An 18,718-nucleotide genomic window follows, 5' to 3' on the forward strand; every position below is an offset into this window, starting at 1 on the left:
GAACTGCTCGTCTATGACTTTGTGTTTGCAGCTATACGTTGCTGATTTTCAAAGTGCCATGTTTACTTTGATAAAACATCTATTGCAGTTCTACCATGTTCCAGCACCATACAAGGTCCTGGTCACACAAAGATGCAACCTTTGTTCTTAAGAAGATAATTCTGTAAATAGACAGTTATCCTCCGTGGTCTATCCTATACTTACATGGTCTATTCTACATGGTCTAAGAGGTTATAAGACCAAAGTGTGTGTAAGGTAATAAAGAGGGGGAATGAACAGCCCTGGTTCCCAGAGATTATCATAGATGAAGCTTTGAGGAATGAGTAGCTGTTACCCACACTTACTGACAAAATGCTTCCCACGCAGAGGGAGAAGTAGAGAAGGCCAGTGCCGCATTCTACATCATCCTGCAGGTGATAGGAGCTGGCACTTTAAGACAGAAAACGAGGGCCATTGTATTTGCATTTCAACAAGGAAATGCAATGATGTAGAGAATAGACTGGCATCAGCAAAAGGCAGAAGGAAAAGAGGAACAGCAATCCATCCAAATGTGCTGAGGACCGGGTCAAAGTAGGGACGGCTAGTAAACAAAGATTTCTTATGTAGTGTGCACCAAGAGAAACCTCAGCCCCTAGGTGAAACTGTATGCCAGGCTGAAGGTTGGTAAGACACTGCCTTCACTAAGTCAGAAGAGTTATTTTGAAGACAACGTTTCGCTTTAATTAGCGGAAACCTCAAAGTCATTCCTGGTACTTTGAGACCAAATGTAGCATGATGTCTGCACGTCCTTTTGATGTCGGGACTTAGCTAAAGTGAACTGCGCGTGAACACATGTTCCTTGAAAAGAAGTTTTAATGACACTTGTCTAAGCTATCAGTCATGTAATCATCCGCGCTTCAGTTGTCAGTTAGGAATTTCTTACATTTTCAGTGCCCATCATAATGAAGTCTCTTATGGGAAGGCCTAAATTCTGGGTCCTACAATATCCTTTATCTAGGTCATGTGAAGCACGTTAATGTGGTTTGCCAGTGGATCCTGTGTGGGACTTGCTGCTGTTCTTAATCAGTATGTTTTGAACGTATTATGTCTGTGTGCAAGGATGATTGATTCAAAATCTTAAAAATTCAGCTAGAAGGGAATGCCCCTGGAAACCCACACTAAAAGGAAGAACTTTTTTCAAGAAATTAACAAAGTTGCTGGCTCAGTGGAAGGAAAGGCTGACACTTGGGTTCCACAGTGTCCCCCACCCCAGTCTAGCAGAGCCTCGCTTTCATAGTCAGAGAGATGTTCTATGCCCATGGTCACGCCCTCTCCAACATCATCTCCATCTAGCAAACCTGACACCAATGGTGAAAGGGAAGCGGTCAGATACTTCTCGTCAGCTACAGCCTCATTCTGTGACCATACATGTTACAAGGAAAGCTAGGAAGTACAGTTACCAGTTGGGCAGCTGTGTGTCCAGAGCAGACTTGTACTGCCATGAAACAATGAAAGAAATGACCCCAGGGACATGGCTGGTACCCTTTGCAACACTACCTAGGTGGAACAAGCTGGTGCGAGGGGTGTTTCCAGAAGGTGTGGGTTCCATAAAATAGTTTTCTTAGATGCTCCCAGATTATAACTTAGTATCCTCTCCCCACCCCCAATTCTCACTGGAAACTACCACTAAGAAGGCATCACTTGACTGTCAACTTCTTCAAGGAGCTGTGCTCCAGGCCAGCAACCTTGCTGACAAAACCACATGAAAGGCAGGAAAGAGATCCGGTACTCTCAGACCGTTATATGAGCGTCTCAGAGGCTCCTGGGATGAACTACATTTGTTTCTTGGGTTCTGTTTTGTTTTCTTTTTATCTTCCTTAAGTAACATGATTTAAGGACTTAAAGGGAGAGAAGCATTTGTGTCGCTGTGACAACCAATTTTCAGAGACAAAAAGGGAAAGAAGCTGGCTAGCATTTTTCTTGGAGGTGTGGCTCTGCGCAGGTTTTCTGGTTTAACTCACCGATAATAGTGGAGAAGAACTACAGGGCGGAGACTCAGTCAGCCCACTTACCTACCGCTAAGGGCTTTCTGCAGGTGAAAAGCATTATACCTCTGGCTCAAAAAAAAAAAAAAAAAGGAAGGAAGGAAAGGAAGAAAGAAAGAAAGAAAGAAAGAAAGAGAGAGAGAGAAAAAGAAAGAAAGGGAAGAAAGAAAGAAAGAAAGAAAGAAAGAAAGAAAGAAAGAAAGAAGAGAAGAGAAAACAATAAAAGAAAGGAAAACAGAAAGAAAAAAGAAGGAAGGATGAAGTAATGTTTCTTTGTGAATGAAGGGCTTGTGGAGTCAAGGACAATTTTTGTCTATTTCTGAGAACCACAATCCCGAGAGGCATCACTACATGAATGACCAAAAGAGGGAGACTCGGATCTTCTGATTTGGAATCACAGGCCATGTTGTGGGCGCCTCAGAAGGCCAAACTTTCTGGCTTCTTGTTGTTATTACAAAGCAATGTACTTCTCAGGGCATTCAGAAAGTGACCCAGCATGCCTTCTGAAGCCTTCATATATTTAGCACTTTGATAATTTTAACAAAAGAATACGTAACAGTTCTCTAAGATCCATTCATATTCAGTAATTTAAGTTCATCAAATGTATATGGAGTGTCTTCATGTCCTATATACAATGGAATGAGAGGGTGTAAAAAGAAAAAAAAAGAATAGCTTCAGAGAATACATTTAGAGAGTTTTGATCTAAGTGGGACTTCTGTGTCAAAGTCTTTTGCACTTTACTGGATGAAAAAGCATTATTTTAAAAGAGACTACTGCTAAAATGTCTCTCTGGAGGATCCATAGTACTTAAGACATGCTTTAATGGATGCTAAAACACCCTCCCCCAAGGGATATAGATGTGGTCCAGACACTCCAAGAAATGAGATGATATTGCTCAGACAGACCAGAGCAGCAGAGGGAACAGGCACATGCCACTAATACCCGCACTGGGTAGGCTGACCCTGGAGGGTCACACAGCATGTTCTGGACCAGCCTAGAGCGGGAGGGGCAGTCTGAGCTTATCACATGACGTGTGAAGCTTCCTCCCGGCTCACAGCAAAGTCCTGCTCCCTCAAATCTCCTGTAGGAGACTGAGACACACGGATTCTCGATACAGAGTTCTACCATCTCGCTTTCTTTTTGGAATTGAAATTGATGAAGGGATCAGTCCTTGCACAAGAACAGTACACAACAATAGGAACAAAGCCTCAGAGGACCACAAGGAAAACATTTCCAGAAACTTCAGAAACTGTGGCCAGCCTGACCCCAACAAGCTACATAAGCAGCATTCTGTCCATATTAGTCTAAATCCTCTGGGTTTCAAGTCCTTGATAGTCAGTTGCTATATAAATATAGTGAGTAGTGATTAGCACCAACTGGATGAACACAGGCACCTTGGAGCCTGCTATCCAGATGGGCAGACTGAGCTGTAACCAAATGATGGGATGCAACAGCAGCACCTCTAGGCTTCATTGAGGAGAACAGTTTTGCACTTGAGAGCAAATTCCTCTTCTTATTCCAATAAAATATTAAGAATTAACAAAGGATGTATGTGCCAAGTACTGAATGGACTGAAAAAGAATCGCTGTTAATAACAGAGATGATCTCTGGCCTCCTAGCAGGTCATGGGGAACTGAGACTAGTGAAAGCAGGTGACAGTCACTGATCATGTGATGGATTCTAGACTTTCCTCTGAACATTTTATGTACATTGTTGCTGTGGTTCTTCAGAACAACTCCAAGGACTAAATATTTTTATGCTCACTTTATTGATGATGAAACGGGCCTTGGAGGGTATGAAAGATTCTCTGGGATACACAGTTGTTAATTAGTACATATGGAGTTGAATCCATCTGTCTGGCTTCTAATACCGTCAGTTAAAACACTTCACATTGCAAAGATAATGGTGGGAAAACACAGGTTATGACAAATGGCATGTGATGCTGAAGTCTTGAGGAGAGGGCAGAATGAGACTGAAATGTTCAGGAAAGTTGACACTGAGGAAGAAAGAGTGGCCTGAGCATCAGGCCTGAGCAGATGTGGTGGACAGCTGAATCATCATCAGGAAAGGGAGTATAGTACTGAAGAAGATGGTGAAGAAATGGGTTGGCCACCTAAAGGGCCTTCACTCCCCCAGGCATCAGTGGCTGCTTTCCTAGTGGGACTCCCATCTCCAGACTCTGTCACAAACCTCAAAATCTACAGTTCTCATTTTCCCAGCTGTGCCACTGACATCTTCTACAACACACTACCTACTTGTTTGCTCTACGTGAAATTAGTGGATTGTGTAAACTAAACACTATATATAGTTCCTTCGAGATTTTTTTTTTTAAAGCCAATGGTTCTATAAAAATATTCACCGATATAGTCATACATACCTTAAAAGATAAAAGGAAAAATTAGAGTTGATAAAGTATTTTTCAAGATGATGGCTGGATTGCCTCTCACATCTGGCAGAAGCTGGTCATTTTTGTCCCAGGATACAAGCAGCGATTGATTTCATCCTCCTGAGGACCTGAAAAGAATACAGGCCTGGTGTTAGCACACTGGGAGCCTCAATCATGTGCCTGTAGTTGTTGGCTTGGTGAGTAGGTGGGCATCATGGCTGCCAGCAGAAGGCCCGGGGAGGTGAGAAAGGTGGATTTGGCAGACACGTCCCCATGAGGGTCTGTCATCTGTTATTTTCCAGTTTCAGAGGCATCACCTTGGATTTTGGTCTTTTTGTAAATCTCATGTGAAATTTAGATGAAATATAATCTTTGAAAATGATATAAACGGTTGAGGTGTTTGTTCCTAAATTAGCTTTTGTTATAGACTTTCTCGAAATGCCTATGTTAGAGGAAAGAAAGGAACTCGCTCAAAATAGTAAGTGCTACTATCATGGTTTGCTGGACCAATACCAATACATTTGTGAAAGAAGCTTAGGCCATTGCTTCTGCTTCTTGCCTTGTACTGGGAAGTTTTCTCTGTGTGTCCCTGGTACTGACAGCAAAAAATCTGACCCAATTAGACTCCTTGTCCTCAGACATCATGTACCATTCAGAATGTCATGCAGGTTGAGTAACTCTTGCTTCCTTCCTCATTTCATGCATTATGCAAAAGCCAGCTCTCTGTTTATCCATGTTTGTTTATTCATTCATTTATTCATTTCTAAGGCAGGGGGTCTCACTCCATAACCCTTGAACTTTCAACCCTCCTGTTTCAGCCTTTTGAGTAGTGGGACTAGAGGCATGAGCTGCCACACCTAGCTTTTCTCCTTTCTTGATCAAGACTGTTGAGTTTGGCATTTGGCAGGGTGAAACCATGGTTTACTTGAGGAAGAGTATCTGTTGTTGTAGAGAGATTCCTTATGACTAGCCTATGTGAAGAGCCTGGGAAGAAAAGAACTCTTTCAAGTCCAGAAGAGCTGAGTAGCTTTTGGGCTGGAGCCTTCTATCTGTTCCGTGGTATTTCTGTCTATGTTCTCATCAGTTTTATAAACATCCAAATTGTGCCTGCAATTAATCTGCTCCTCTGGAACTCACTTAGTCCTTCCTTTCAACTTCTGATGTATCCCTCAAACATTCAACCACCAGGAAATTTATATTTATATATATTTATACTTCTGGGCAGGATGTTTTTAAACCCACTTTTCCTTCACAATCATTTTAATACAGTGTCCCTACACGTTAGTGTTAACCCCTGGTATTGTTATTTGTTTCATCAGCAACACTACAATTTAGTGCCATTACTTAGAAACCTAATGCTTCAAGTGGGACCCCACTCCTTGCTGACTCCCAGGTAGTCTGTCTTTAGTGTTCAGCCATGTCTCCTCTCTATTGCTAGCTCTAGGCCTTGGTTCTCTTCAGGATGTTTCCTTGCTTATAAAATGGAAATAATACAAGTACCCCACCTCTTAGGATTGTTTAATTAAATACATTACTGTACAAAACTTCCTATCAAAAGTACTTAGCAACCGCATTACTGTGTTACTGAGCCAAATATCCCGTTGATTGACACAAAGGTCTTACTATTTTTCAAAGTGGTGTTTTTGGTTCAAAAGGATTTAGCACAGTGGCTGAAGAAAGCTGCAAAATTTGGCTCTGTGATTTCAAGCCTCAGTTAGATTTGCTAATTTAAAATATTGCAACAATTGAAAGGAAAAGCTACATGAGTTTCTTTTAGTTCAGGTCTGGTGGCTTCAACATAGTTATTTGCATTGAAAGGCAATAATAGCACTATTGTTTTTATTTTTTAAGAAGAAAAGCAGATTTCTTCCTCCCGGTTGTCTCATGGGAGTAGTTTGGGGGCATGGGGACAAGCACATGAGACCATCACATCTCTTTTACCAAAAATGGACACATAATACTTTAGAAATGTTTAAAAGGAGAAGCAGGGCAAGAGCTTGGCTTAGAAGAGATGGAGATAAGTTGATTTTAAACAAGTGATGGTTAAAGGGAAAATAAAGCATCTTATTTAGAAACAACTTTATGAAATTAGAAGTGTGAAAGCCAAAGACAGTAAGTAAAGTGAGGGTAAGAAGGCAGACATGAAAATCTTGTTCTAAAGCTAAACTCTAAAGCCATGCAAACCAGCATCTCCCTGGGGAGACAGATACAGAAACAGAGCATGAGGCTCAGTCTTCTCACTTCTGGGCAGGGTGGGGTTTTTTGATTTTTTTTTTTTAGGTTTAAAAATATATATACATATATTTTATAAATTATAGTTTATTCGCTTTGTATCCCAGCTTTAGCTCCCTCCCTCATCCCCTCCCAATCCTACCCTTCCTCCCTCATCTCTTCCCATGTCCCTCCCCCAAGCCACCTGGTAGGGGAGGTCCTCCTCCCCTTCCATCTGACCCTAGCCTATCAGCTCTCATCAAGACTGGCTGCATTGTCTTCCTCTGTGGCCCAGTAAGGCTGTTCTTCACTCAGGGGGAGGTGATCAAAGAGCCAGCCACTGAGTTCATATCAGAGACAGTCCCTGTTCCCATTACTAGGGAGACTGAGATGCCATGGGCTACATTGGTACAGGGGGTCTAGGTTATCTCCATGCATGGTCCTTGGTTAGAGTATCAGTCTCAGAAAAAAACCCTGTGCTCAGCTTTTTTTGTTCTGTTGCTCTCCTTGTAGAACTCCTGTCCCCTCCAGGTCTTTCTCTCTCCCCCTTCATTCATAAAATTCCCTGCACTCTGCCCAAAGTTTGGCTATGAGTCTCAGCATTTGCTTTGATACCTTGTCGGATAGAGTCTTTCAAAGGCCTTCTGTGGTAGGATCCCATTCTATTCCCTGTTTTCTTCCTCTTCCGACGTCCATCCCGTTTGCCTTTCTGAGTGAGAATTGATCATCTTACCTGGGGTCCTCCTTCTTGCTTAGCTTCTTTAGATGTACAGATTTTAGTATGTTTATCCTATATTAGGACTTTTGCTCAACCATGTTCATAGCAGCTTTATTCGTAATAGCCAGAAGCTGGAAACAACCCAGATGTCCCTCAACTGAGGAATAGATACAGAAATTGTGGTACATTTACACAGTGGAATATTACTCAGCAATTAAAAACAAGGAAATCATAAAATTTGCAGGCTAATGGTAGGAACTAGAAAAGATCATCCCGAGTGAGGTGTTCCAGAAGCAGGAAGACACACATGGTATATAGTCACTTACAAGTGGGCGGGATGTTTTTAAACCCACGGTGCCTTTGAAATTGTCCTTTTGACTTTTCTTTCAGAATCAAGCTCTCGGATACCATATGTTGCTGTATCGATAGGGGTCATTATAATCATCATCCTGGTTTCCACTGTAATAATGCTAAAAAGACAAGGTAGGATATGTTACAAGAGGGGAATTCTTACCAGCCTCCCAGTGATACATGGAATAGATTTTCCACAAGCACAGACTCTTGTATACATACAGATCTTTTATGCTCTCACTATAAGCATGGACTCAGTCTCATCACCTTAGCTTTCTGGTTGGGGGCCCCTGTGAAAAATACTAAATAAATGCATCTTGAGATCTTGCCCAGGTCACCTCAGTTCTAGTCTGTTGAGCCTCTATGTGAAGGGGATCAGTAGAGGAAAGCCACAAGTGCCTAATATAGAAGACATTGTGCAGATAATTTAAACTCAGCACTGAAGTTTGGCTTGTCCAGAGGCTAAAGGAATCAAAACGGGAGGCATACCACACTGATATTTACTAGAGAAGAGAATTCAGAGAACTCTTGGATCCATGAAACATGACCCAGGGTAAATTGAAAGCAGTAAGACTGTGATTCTAAGTTTAAATACTCGCTATTTCTTCTAAACTGCCCTGTGATTCACTATCTCAGGGCAATGTGCTCCCTCAGCCTTACTGGTTACCATTCACCTGTCTGGATCACAGCATCCTGGACACAGATGTCCTGGCTGGCCTTCCCTTAGTGAGGGCAGCATGCGATGGCTCTTGTCCTTCCCAAGCAGATCAACATCATCCGAGTACGGTCTTCTTAGAAAAGCCTTACCTCAGCACGTTCATGTTGCTTATAAGCTGTCGATCGCAGCACACATGCCTGCCTCTGTCTCATTTCCTCCATCGAAGAGCTCACTGACATGGTGGGGGAGGGGTGTGCTATTCAGCTAAAACTTCAATTGAGAGCTAAGGGTCTGAGAATGGATCCACTTAGCTTTCACTGTAGGAAAACAGGGACAGGCTTGGGAGCTAAGAGAGCAGATGGAGTTCCCCATCTAGCTGAGCAAAGGTGTGCTAGCCTTTCACACATATCCCTCATTGCGTTCTGCTCAGCACATGGCTGAGCCCTGGGGGAGCAGTGCTTTCCTTCCTCCCAAAGCCCACTCCCACCACCCTCAAAACACATACCCAGCTTTTCCAGGCACCATTTATGCCTTGTAATCCAGTGCGATACAAACCTGTGCCAAAATCTACATTTAGTTGCTACCTCCTCCCCAAAACATTGCTCAAGAGATTCTGTTGGCAATGTCTAGTAGTGTCTTCTCCAAAATGCTGCCTGACTCTGAACAGTTTTAAGTTGGTTCTGGCAAGCTCATCTCCAGGAGGATACACCAGTTAAGAGTGTGGGCATTGGGCAGGGTGAAGTGAGGCTAGCTGTAGTAACTGCTGCTTGCAAGTCTGAGGCAGGAGGACCATCCCAGCCCGTGGATTCTGAAGCAGCCCTGAGCTACAGAGTGAGACCCTATCCCAAAATAAACAAATGAAAACATGGGGGTTTGGCCTTAGACAAAACTCAAATGCAGACTTTGCCACCAGGGAGGGAGCTGTGTAATCAAGCAAAGTGCTTATCATCTGCAAAGCAAGGATATTATGCCCTTTGTGGTATTGCTGTGGCAATTGGCAAACCAATACACAGAAAGCACCACTCAGTGGTTTTCCTGGATGATGCAGAAGTATACACACACACATCTATACACAGATATATCTCCTGATGTCAGCAGATAAAGCTTTGAGTCTTAAGGCCAGCAGAGGACTACACTGGAAGATTTTAGAAATGGTACTTACAGCAGGTGTAAAGTACTTGAAGTTAAGGTCACATGAGGCAAATTCTTAGGCCAGGCAGTGATGCTGTACATCTTTAATCCCAGCACTCCAGAGGCAGAGGCAGGCAGTTTGAGGCCTGCTTGATCTACAGAGTCAGTTCTATAACAGCCTGGGCTACACAGAGAAACCCTGTCCCAAAAAACAAAAATAAACAAACAAGCAAAAAAGACAACTTCTCCCTTCATGTGAGAGCTGAAGAAAACAATAATGGCTTATGTTCTGTTTTCACAAGCACAGCATGTAAAGAGCTCCACTGAGATGATGTAAGCTGTTCAGGTCCACGTCACAGATGCTCCTGCTAGTTTTAAGGCTGTGCTCTAGGGCTTGGATCTTTTCCCTTACATCCTAAGGCCTGGCTAACTTGGAGCCAAGCCAAACTGGCTCCTGAAAATCTGCTTCTGTACTGAAAGAGAGAAATAAGGGAGTGAGGGAGGAAGGAGAGGAGAGAGAGAGAGATGGAGGGAGGGAGGGAGCAGAGAGAAGAATCTAAATCTTCTGGAACTAGTGGTCTTTTTTATTATTTGGGACTGTCCTAACAATTCTAAATTTCATCCTGATCTGGCCTGTAAATTGAGAGCCCCTAAAGACTTGAGTCCATTCTAAATTTGTATCTCTGACCACACCTAGAAGGGGGCTGGACAAGCAGGTCTCTCTTTGCAAACTCTAGAGGATTTGAAATGAAAGAATATCTCATAGAACTACTTTGCATCCTTCTCCTACTCCCAACCATTTCTGAGAATCTATGATCCCTACCCTCCAATTCTTTCTCTTCCTCTCTCTCTCTCTGCTATCTCTGACTCTGTTTCTCTGTGTCTCTCTATCTCTGTCTCTATCTCTCTCTGCCTATCTGTCTGTCTCTGCCTCTTTCTGTATCTGTGTTTCTATGACTCTGTATCTGTCTCTCTCTTTCTCTCTCTGACACACACACACACACACACACACACACACACACACCAGTGAGATTAGAACCCTCAGGCATGCTATGCCTGAGAAGAATCACCTACTGATTTCGTTAGAATTCCTTGAACTTCCCTGTGTCTGCCCATCATTTCCTCCCAAAGAACCACACCCTCAGTAGCATTTCCCATTGCAGTCACATCACAGACTAGGTATTTCTCCTCCAGACCAAAGTGTGCCTCTTGGAGATGGTCTTTCAGTGAGGTACTCTCAGCTTCTGAAGAGGATAAATTAATTGACATTAATAAGTTTACCCAAAAGACTCTGGTTTCTTCTGGGCTCAGCTTCCATGCTCGGCCTAGATCTTGCAACAGCAGCCCCCTGTGAGCCCTCTACAGGTCAGGCTCCTGCCTTTCCACATGCTCACTGGTGCATGGTGCATGCAAGGGGAGCAGTTCAGTGTTAGAAAAAGCGCATGTTTGATGAAAAGCCTCTGAACACATTTTAAGTGAAAAGGTCAGTTTATAGGGATGTGTGAGTAGAATGGCACCATTTGTATAAAAAGAGAGAAAAGCCTATGAACTATAATCCATATCTAGAACTGCACCATCCAGTAGTTTATTGAAGTACTACTAAGTAAGCAGTTTCTCAGTTTCACTAGTCACACAGTTCAAGTACTCGCTTGCCACTTGTGGCTGCTAGTCTATGCAGAGGGAATAGTTATGTCTTCACAGAAAGTATGATATTGCCCAAAGATAGACATGCAGGAAACTTTTTAAATTGGTTACTTCTGAGAATGAAATAGTGTTGGTTAATGAGGGAGAGGGAGTTATAGGTTATAGTCTGGTACATTTCTAGCCAACTTGAATTTTTATGATGAGGAGTTTCTTTATAATTAAAAAAAAAAACTTGAATGTCAGCTAAAAATTAAAATGTTTTACAACTCATGAGTTTACAGGGACCCCAGGCCCTGAGCTAGTTTTCTAGATTGTGAGCAGAAGAATGACGCTGCTGAATTGTTTTTCAGGCACTTCCAAGAGGAGCTTCCCACCTATGGCACCATCCCACACACACACAGCAAGCCCTCCAGAAACAGGCCGACGAGAAAGCTGTGAGTGAAGCAACATGCTGCCAGCTGGAGAGTAAAAGACACACTATAAATAACGAGCTGTGACCTCAGAAAACCTAGAACCCTATTAGCAGAGCAGAGCCACACAAAAGTAAAGATGAAAGTAACTGAGTGGCACGGCGAAGAAATAGCACCTGTGCATAACTCAGAGTCGCCTCCAAGCCTGCCACTTGGGAGGTGGAGGCGAGGAGAATTTTGAGTTTGAAGCCAGCTTGGGCTATAGAGTGAGGTCCTGTTTTGTTGGGGGTGCAGTGGGGGTGGGGGGAGAAGAAAGAGGGAAGGGGAGAGGGAAGAGAGATACAGAGGTGTTGAGGGGAAAATGCTCAGCACCTTTTAGACATTGGCTATCCGCTGGCGTGACTGGTGAAGATGCTTCACAGGCATCGTCTCATTTAATCTCTACAGTAATCCTATGAGATGGGCATTTCAAATCCCATCCGATAGGGAGAGACACGGGCCTAGACAGATCAAGTAGCCAATCCAGTGCTATAAACGAACAAGCAGAGGCTGGGAACTAGTGCCTTGTTCCTGTGGCAGTGCTGGGCAAGGTGACTATGGTGTGGACAGGACTCATGCGGAGGGCCAGAGGCAGATAACCACGGTGTTTCTTTCTTTCCAGGTAAAACAAAGCCCTGCCAACCACCAGTGGAAGAAAAGGGCCTTACTATTTATGCCCAGGTGCAGAAATCAGGGGTACGTTCTATGCTGTCCTTGCGGCGTGTCTGTCATATTTCCACACGATTCCTGACTAGAGGTCCCCACACACATCCACATCCATGGTTGTGCGAGGTTCTAGAGTAGATGAAGTTAGGAAAGCAGAAAAGTCAAGAACAGGAGCTCCCCCTAAAAGTCGTTAAGCCAGCGTCAGTGGGTCTCTGTCTGGTTTGAAATAGGAGTAAACACTGGGCGATCTAGTCACCTGCTTCTCCCTAATAATGAGGTGGAGGTGTACACACAAGACCTTGGATGCTTTGTGGCGTTCTAGGAGTCTCCACTGCATGTCCACAGGCTTCCTTCTTGAAGCATGCAGGTTTGGGGAAAGAGGGAGAGGCGTGGAAAAGCTATTGTGTGGCACACTGGCCTGATCCTGATAACGGCATCTGCCAAGTACAGGCGGGGCTGGAATAGGGAGGATCTTGGCAATTCTAGTCAGAGGGGGTTCTGACGTGTTAAATGAGGAGGAAGGAAAACAAAACCGAGGTAACATGGCCACTGAGCTAAGAGAGGAGTGATGGGAAGACATGGGACATGACGGAGTCAGGGAACAGATATGTTAGCAATAACAGGAGTCTATAGGATCCTTGTCAGATAGACACTGGTTTTCCAGGCAGAGTTAGTTCTAGGCAGTTAGTCCAGAATCTGGCCATTCAGGAGGTGGCAGAGGTATATCCTTGAGTAAAGGTGATGAAGATAAAGATAATTACATAATAATACAATAAATTCCTTTCTGAAGACCAGGAGGTTAGTCCGGGGCAAATTTCTTTCGGCTGCCTGCTGATGGCCTGCTGGGTGGAGTACAGCACCCAAAGACCCCTATTGAGGACAAACCTCCATTTAAAACTGTGAGGGCCCCAGAAGTACCCTCTCACCAAAATGTGTGCTTAGCTGAGGCTGAATGTATCCTTTAGAATCGGCGTCTCACGTATTACCAAAAAAAGAAAAAAAGAAAAAGGATTGCATCAAGCCCACTGACCTACTTGAGAAGACAGTGCATCTTTCAGTTTGAGTCCTCCACCTAAAACCCCACCCACACGCCAGGTCCTCCAGAACACCTCTGCACCGCAGCTCCGTCTCCTCCCCAAAGATAACCACTATCCTGCCTTCTAGAAACATGAATCACATTTTTTTCTTTCTTTGGCCTTCACAAAAAAAGAGTCCAACGGTATTTCTTTTTCCTTGCATCTGGTTATAAATTCATGCATGTCTTTGAACTCAGGATGCACACATTCTCACTGGTGGATCGGCTCTCAGTGTGTGGATGTGCTATCTGAGAACATGTTTATCTAGTTGGCTATTAATGGGCATCTGCGTTATATCCTGTTTGAGGTCATTATGAAAATTACAGTTAGGAAATTTATATGAATATGTCTACATATTTTGGAAGGCACACACCTAGAAGTAGATTTGCTGAATGATAGATCATTTGAACTCTCCAATTGACTGGTTAAGACCAAATTGTTCTTCAAACTGGGTGTCAGTTTACTTCTCCAATAAATGAGTTTTAAAAGTTGTACACGCTAGCCAGAATTTGTTACTTTTAGCCCTTTTATCCATACCAGTAGGGGGGTCTTACTATAGCTTTGTTTTCTTAATAAGTAACAACTTTTCATATGTTTATTGCCATGTTAAAATCATCTGACTTTCAAATCTCTTACCCATTTACCTTTGAATTTTAGGCCTTTTAAAAAATTAGTGTAAACCAAAAGGCCATTTTAGAGATGAGCCCTTTAGAGGTTAAATCCATGTCTTCTCCAGTAGGTCTTTCTGAGAATTACAAAGATGAGCCACACATGATATGTTTTTTTTCCCAGTTGGTTTCTGGGTCAAATTGGTCTGTCGTCCTTCTTCACCCGCAGTGACTTTGTGAGGTTTTGATTATCACGATTACGCTAACCTTAGAAACGGTTGGAGGCTTGTATTCTTTTTCCCTCAAGCTGCCCAAGCAAATCATTACAAACTTGGTGGTTTAAACAATCAGAATTTAGTTTACATCAGTTCTGGAGACTACAGGTCTAAAATGAAACTGATATATGGCAGGACCACCAGCCCTCTGGAATCTGTTGAGAGAACCCTTTGCCTCAGTGTGTGTGATCTGATGCTTCCACTTCTGCTGCTCCGTGACTGCACCATAATTTCTGCCTCCATCTCCAGGAAACTTTCCCGTATGTGCCTCTGCCTTATCCTTCCCACTCTGAGGACATCCCCCACTGGGTGCAGGGCCCACTCTGATCCAGTGACCTCACCTTGATGGTCTGGCCTCATCGGGGGAGGCCTTAATTCCACGCAGTGATACACCCTGACTCTGGTGGTGCATATCTTTGGGAGCCACGATTCAGCATTTTCTTTCTGTAATTCTGTGGGAATGTTTGGGTAGAACCGATCATATTTCACCCTCTATATATTTGGCAGAACTTATTGGTGAGAGTCTCTGAGACTGTAGTTTCTTTGATGGAGACTTTTTTAAATTATATTTTTATTATTCCACTTTATTCTCTGTTGCATTAGTAATTAAATAAGTATTTTCTCTATTTTTAATGATACCCCAGAAAGTATAAAATATATCCCTGACTTCTTAAAACACATTTGTTTCTTTTATTTTATTGTACTCCAGTACAATACTTTAACTACACTATAATTTTGCATTTTGATTTATGTTCTATTTCATTGTTTCCTAATTTATATGTGTTTTAAATATAAAACATTATCATCGTTTTATATATCAATATGTACAAACTTACCCACATGCTTACAATTTCCTTCATTTGTTTATCATGCTTATATTATTACATCATTATAAAAATAATAACAGAAATTTATTCAAAAATTAGCATTTCTTTTATTTTCACCATAATTGCTGTGCAATATCTTTATAAAGAAGATAATAACAGCCTGGCGCCATGGTGAATGCCTTTAATCCCATGAGGCTAAGCTGGTGCCATGGTGAATGCCTTTAATCCCATGAGGCTAAGGCTGGTGGATCTCTATGAGTTGGAGGCCAGTTTGGTCTATATATCAAGTTCCAGCCCAGCCAAGGCTACACAGTGAAGCCCTGTCTCAAAAAAGCAAGACATAATAACATAGAAAACTGAACAACTTTCGGTTACCCGGTAGGATAACCACTCCAGAGCTCCTCACGGCTCCTGCCTTCCACAGTTTTCTCAAGGGCTCCCATCCACATACACAGAAATACATCATACACATGATGTTGCTTCAGGGTGCTATCCCTGAGGCTAGACCAGGCTGGCCTCCAACTCACATGAAAGTCAGTGACCCTAACTGAAGACTCAGGAAACAAAAATGTGCGGCATTGTTAAAACTGTGTTTGAAGTGACTCCTTATACCTAGATAAGAATCCTAAAGAGAAATTCAACAACATAGTCCCAATACAACTCTGGCTGATTTTTAGTACAGTCTCTTTTTGTAAAATTTCCCATTTGAATACAGAGAGCTTAAGTTATTCAATCTACCCTTTATCCCTTCATTTAGGCCAAGTCACACTAAAATGCCCCCAACCAACAAGAGAAGCAAGGAGTGCATCTGTGAATAAAAGTTGATTAATAAACTGTTTTCACCTGCTTCTCACCCATCTCATCCCTAGTCAGAAATTCTTCCTTAAATTAATTTTTTTTTTCTCCAAACTGTGGTATCTAAGAAATGTATGGCAAATTTTGACAACCTTTTTGTTGTTGTTGTTTTGTTTTGTTTTGTTTTGAGATAGCCTTAGCTGTCCTGGAATTGCTTTGTAGACCAGGCTGGCCTCCAACTCACAGAGATCCCCCTGCCTCTGCCTCCCAGTGTTGGGATTACAGGCACTCGCCACCACACCTGGCTGACAAACTTTTTCCTTTTTTTTTTTTTTTTTTTTTTTTTTTTTAAGCACTAATGAGGGACAAAGTTGCCTTGGGAGATTGTAAGCTCTAAGATATAACTCAGGTTGTTGCTAAAGTGAACTCCAGGAAAGACTGGGAGAATTCTCACCAGGGAGGAAGTTAGAGGAAGTGGCTAATGAGGTTTTTGAACTTGGACTGCTTTTCTGTGGGGCCAAGCTGGATGTGCCCCAGCTTTCTGCTCAGCTAATCTGTTTTCTTTGCTTCTCCTGTAGCCTCCAAAGAAGAACCTCGCTGATGCCCTGACAGATTGGGAACCCTGCACGACCATCTATGTGGATGCCACAGAGCCTGCTCCAGAGTCTATTCAGGTGAGGTATCTCTGCCCCTCCTCGATGAATATCTGATAAGAGGCAGAGAAGAGGCGGAGGGGGATGTTTGCTGCTGTTTATTTTATTTTTGAGTAAAGGTGAAGTGAAACATGTCGGTGAGCTGTGGAGGAGAGAGTGGTCCAGCTGACACAAGTAGCAAGGAGATCTGTAGCCATGATTAGTTAGGACTTACACAAAACCCTTCACTCCAGCTCACAAGCTGAGAGCCACTATCTACTGGCTGTTTTGGCTATTCCTTCTTTTACTGTTTCCTATCTACCATGATGTGAGCTCTCTTGTCTTTTTTTTTTTTCTTTGACTCTCCTCACCTCATAGGAAGTCTATTAACTATTTTTTTCTTACTGTGACCGAAATACCTAAGAGAGCAACTTGAAGGGAGATTTATGTTGGCTTTGTTTCAGAGGATAATGTCTTTCAGCACAGAGCATGACATGGCAGATGCCCTGATTTAAATGAATTTCTTCCAAAGGAGAAGTGTTAGTGGAGGAGAGGAAAGAGGAGGACAGAGGAGAAGGCCAGTCTTTAGATAACAGGGACAAATCTCTCATTTCCCTGATGGTACACTCACACTTAGAAGAGAGCTATACCCCTATTTGCAGGTAGGTCCTTGGAGACCTGTCCAGACAGTGACAGATTCTGAGCATAATGCTATGTATGCCACATGATTTCTAAGCCTTTCCTTTCCCCCAGAGAATGCCATTTTGTTCACTGTCTGTGAAACGTCTCCCCTTCGTTCCGTCACTCATGAACTTCTTTGCCCACAGGAAACAAATCCAACCACAGTTTATGCCAGTGTGACACTACCAGAGAGCTGACCCATAGACCCCATGAAAGGACTTTTTTGAAGAAAAACAGACGAAGCAAAACTTCTGAACTTGGCCCCATGTCCCAAGTTCTCTGTGACAGAAACTGCACGTCTGTACCTTCCTCCAATCAGTTTCCTGGAGATAGATATGCACGGGAGTACCTCCATGGAAGTGAGGCTTCCCACGCGTGTAACCTGCTCTGCAGCTGATGCCAACATAGAGCAGAGATCCATTGGTTCAGCGTTCCATGTTTGCTGCAGCAGATAAAATGCATAATGTGAGTTCAGACAGCTCAGTCTTTGCAGGGTTGGATAACAGAACCCAAAGACAAAAAAAAAGGGGGGGGGCTCTGTGCCTCAGTTTCACTCTCTGGATAAAGAGGGAATGAAGCATAAAGAATGAATTCTTTGTTGTCTGAGATCATTCTATAAAGGAACTAGTATTTTATTTGCAGAACTTAAGCTAGTAAATCAATAGACTGAAGATGACTTTGAAGTCTCTAAGCTTTCAGAGATACAATGGAAACCATCCCAAGTTCTTCAATGGATAGTTCTGGCAAGCAGTGTTCTGGTTAAATCCAAGTAGCAAGTGTTTGGTAACGCTGTTACAAAGTAACCTGGGATACTGAGAGGAACTTGTTCCAGGGAGGTTTTTCACTTCTCCAAGGGACTTTTGAATCTAAGTTCTCTATTTACTGCCTTGAGCAAAACCCTGGATTCTCAAGATTCTCCCTTTGTTGGTTCTGAGGCCATTTTTTTAAGCCTAGGCCTTCTGTGGAATTGTAAGTTTATTTACCAGGAACTTCTTGTCAAACTGATACCTCTGTGTACTAAATTTAATTCAAATAGAAAATTAAATTATTTTGATCAAACAGTTTCAAATGATTGGATGTTCAATCACACAGATAACAGAATGCAGGCAGAAAAATTCTCCGTACACAAAGTCCTAAAGACTTTACATAAGCTCATATGTAAAGTCTTCATGTTGTCTGCCCTCAGAGAGCTGTCTTTCAACTTACCGCCATTCTTGCACAACTTTGTCAACTACTTTAAAAAATAAATAACCATTTTGGAGCTGGGGAGAGGTCTCAGTGGATAATAGTACTTGCTTTGCAAACATAAGGATCTGAATTCAAACTCCTAGTATCTATGTAGAGAGATGGGCTTGGCTGAGCATGCCTGTAACACAGACACAGACCAGTCCTGTGATCCTGATGGCTAGTCAGCCAGCCTGACAGAAAGGTCTGAGAGTGACAGAGGATCACACTGACATCCTTCTCTGGTGTCTTTAAGCACACCCAGCTACACACACACACACACACACACACACACACACACACACACATACACTCACACTCACACACTACGTACCCCTACATATACATACAAAAACCCTGTT

General features: G+C 42.8%; 1 protein-coding gene across 2 annotated transcripts in view; it reads left to right on the forward strand.

Annotated features, from left to right (window-relative positions):
* Positions 1-18,393, forward strand: part of Slamf1 (signaling lymphocytic activation molecule family member 1) — a 31,938-nt gene extending 13,545 nt beyond the window's left edge. The window contains exons 4-8 of one of the 2 annotated variants that reach the window (XM_060364688.1): positions 7,730-7,822; positions 11,474-11,557; positions 12,195-12,268; positions 16,398-16,493; positions 17,279-18,393. In XM_060364688.1, the coding sequence (XP_060220671.1) occupies positions 7,730-7,822; positions 11,474-11,557; positions 12,195-12,268; positions 16,398-16,493; positions 17,279-17,329 (398 nt within the window). In that variant the 3' untranslated portion in view covers positions 17,330-18,393. The remainder of the gene's footprint in view (positions 1-7,729; positions 7,823-11,473; positions 11,558-12,194; positions 12,269-16,397; positions 16,494-17,278) is intronic. The other variant, XM_060364689.1, reaches the window with a different exon arrangement.
* Positions 18,394-18,718: the final 325 nt, after the last annotated feature.

This window comes from Meriones unguiculatus, chromosome 11 (genome assembly GCF_030254825.1).
Source record: "Meriones unguiculatus strain TT.TT164.6M chromosome 11, Bangor_MerUng_6.1, whole genome shotgun sequence".
NCBI classification, from domain to species: domain Eukaryota; kingdom Metazoa; phylum Chordata; class Mammalia; order Rodentia; family Muridae; genus Meriones; species Meriones unguiculatus.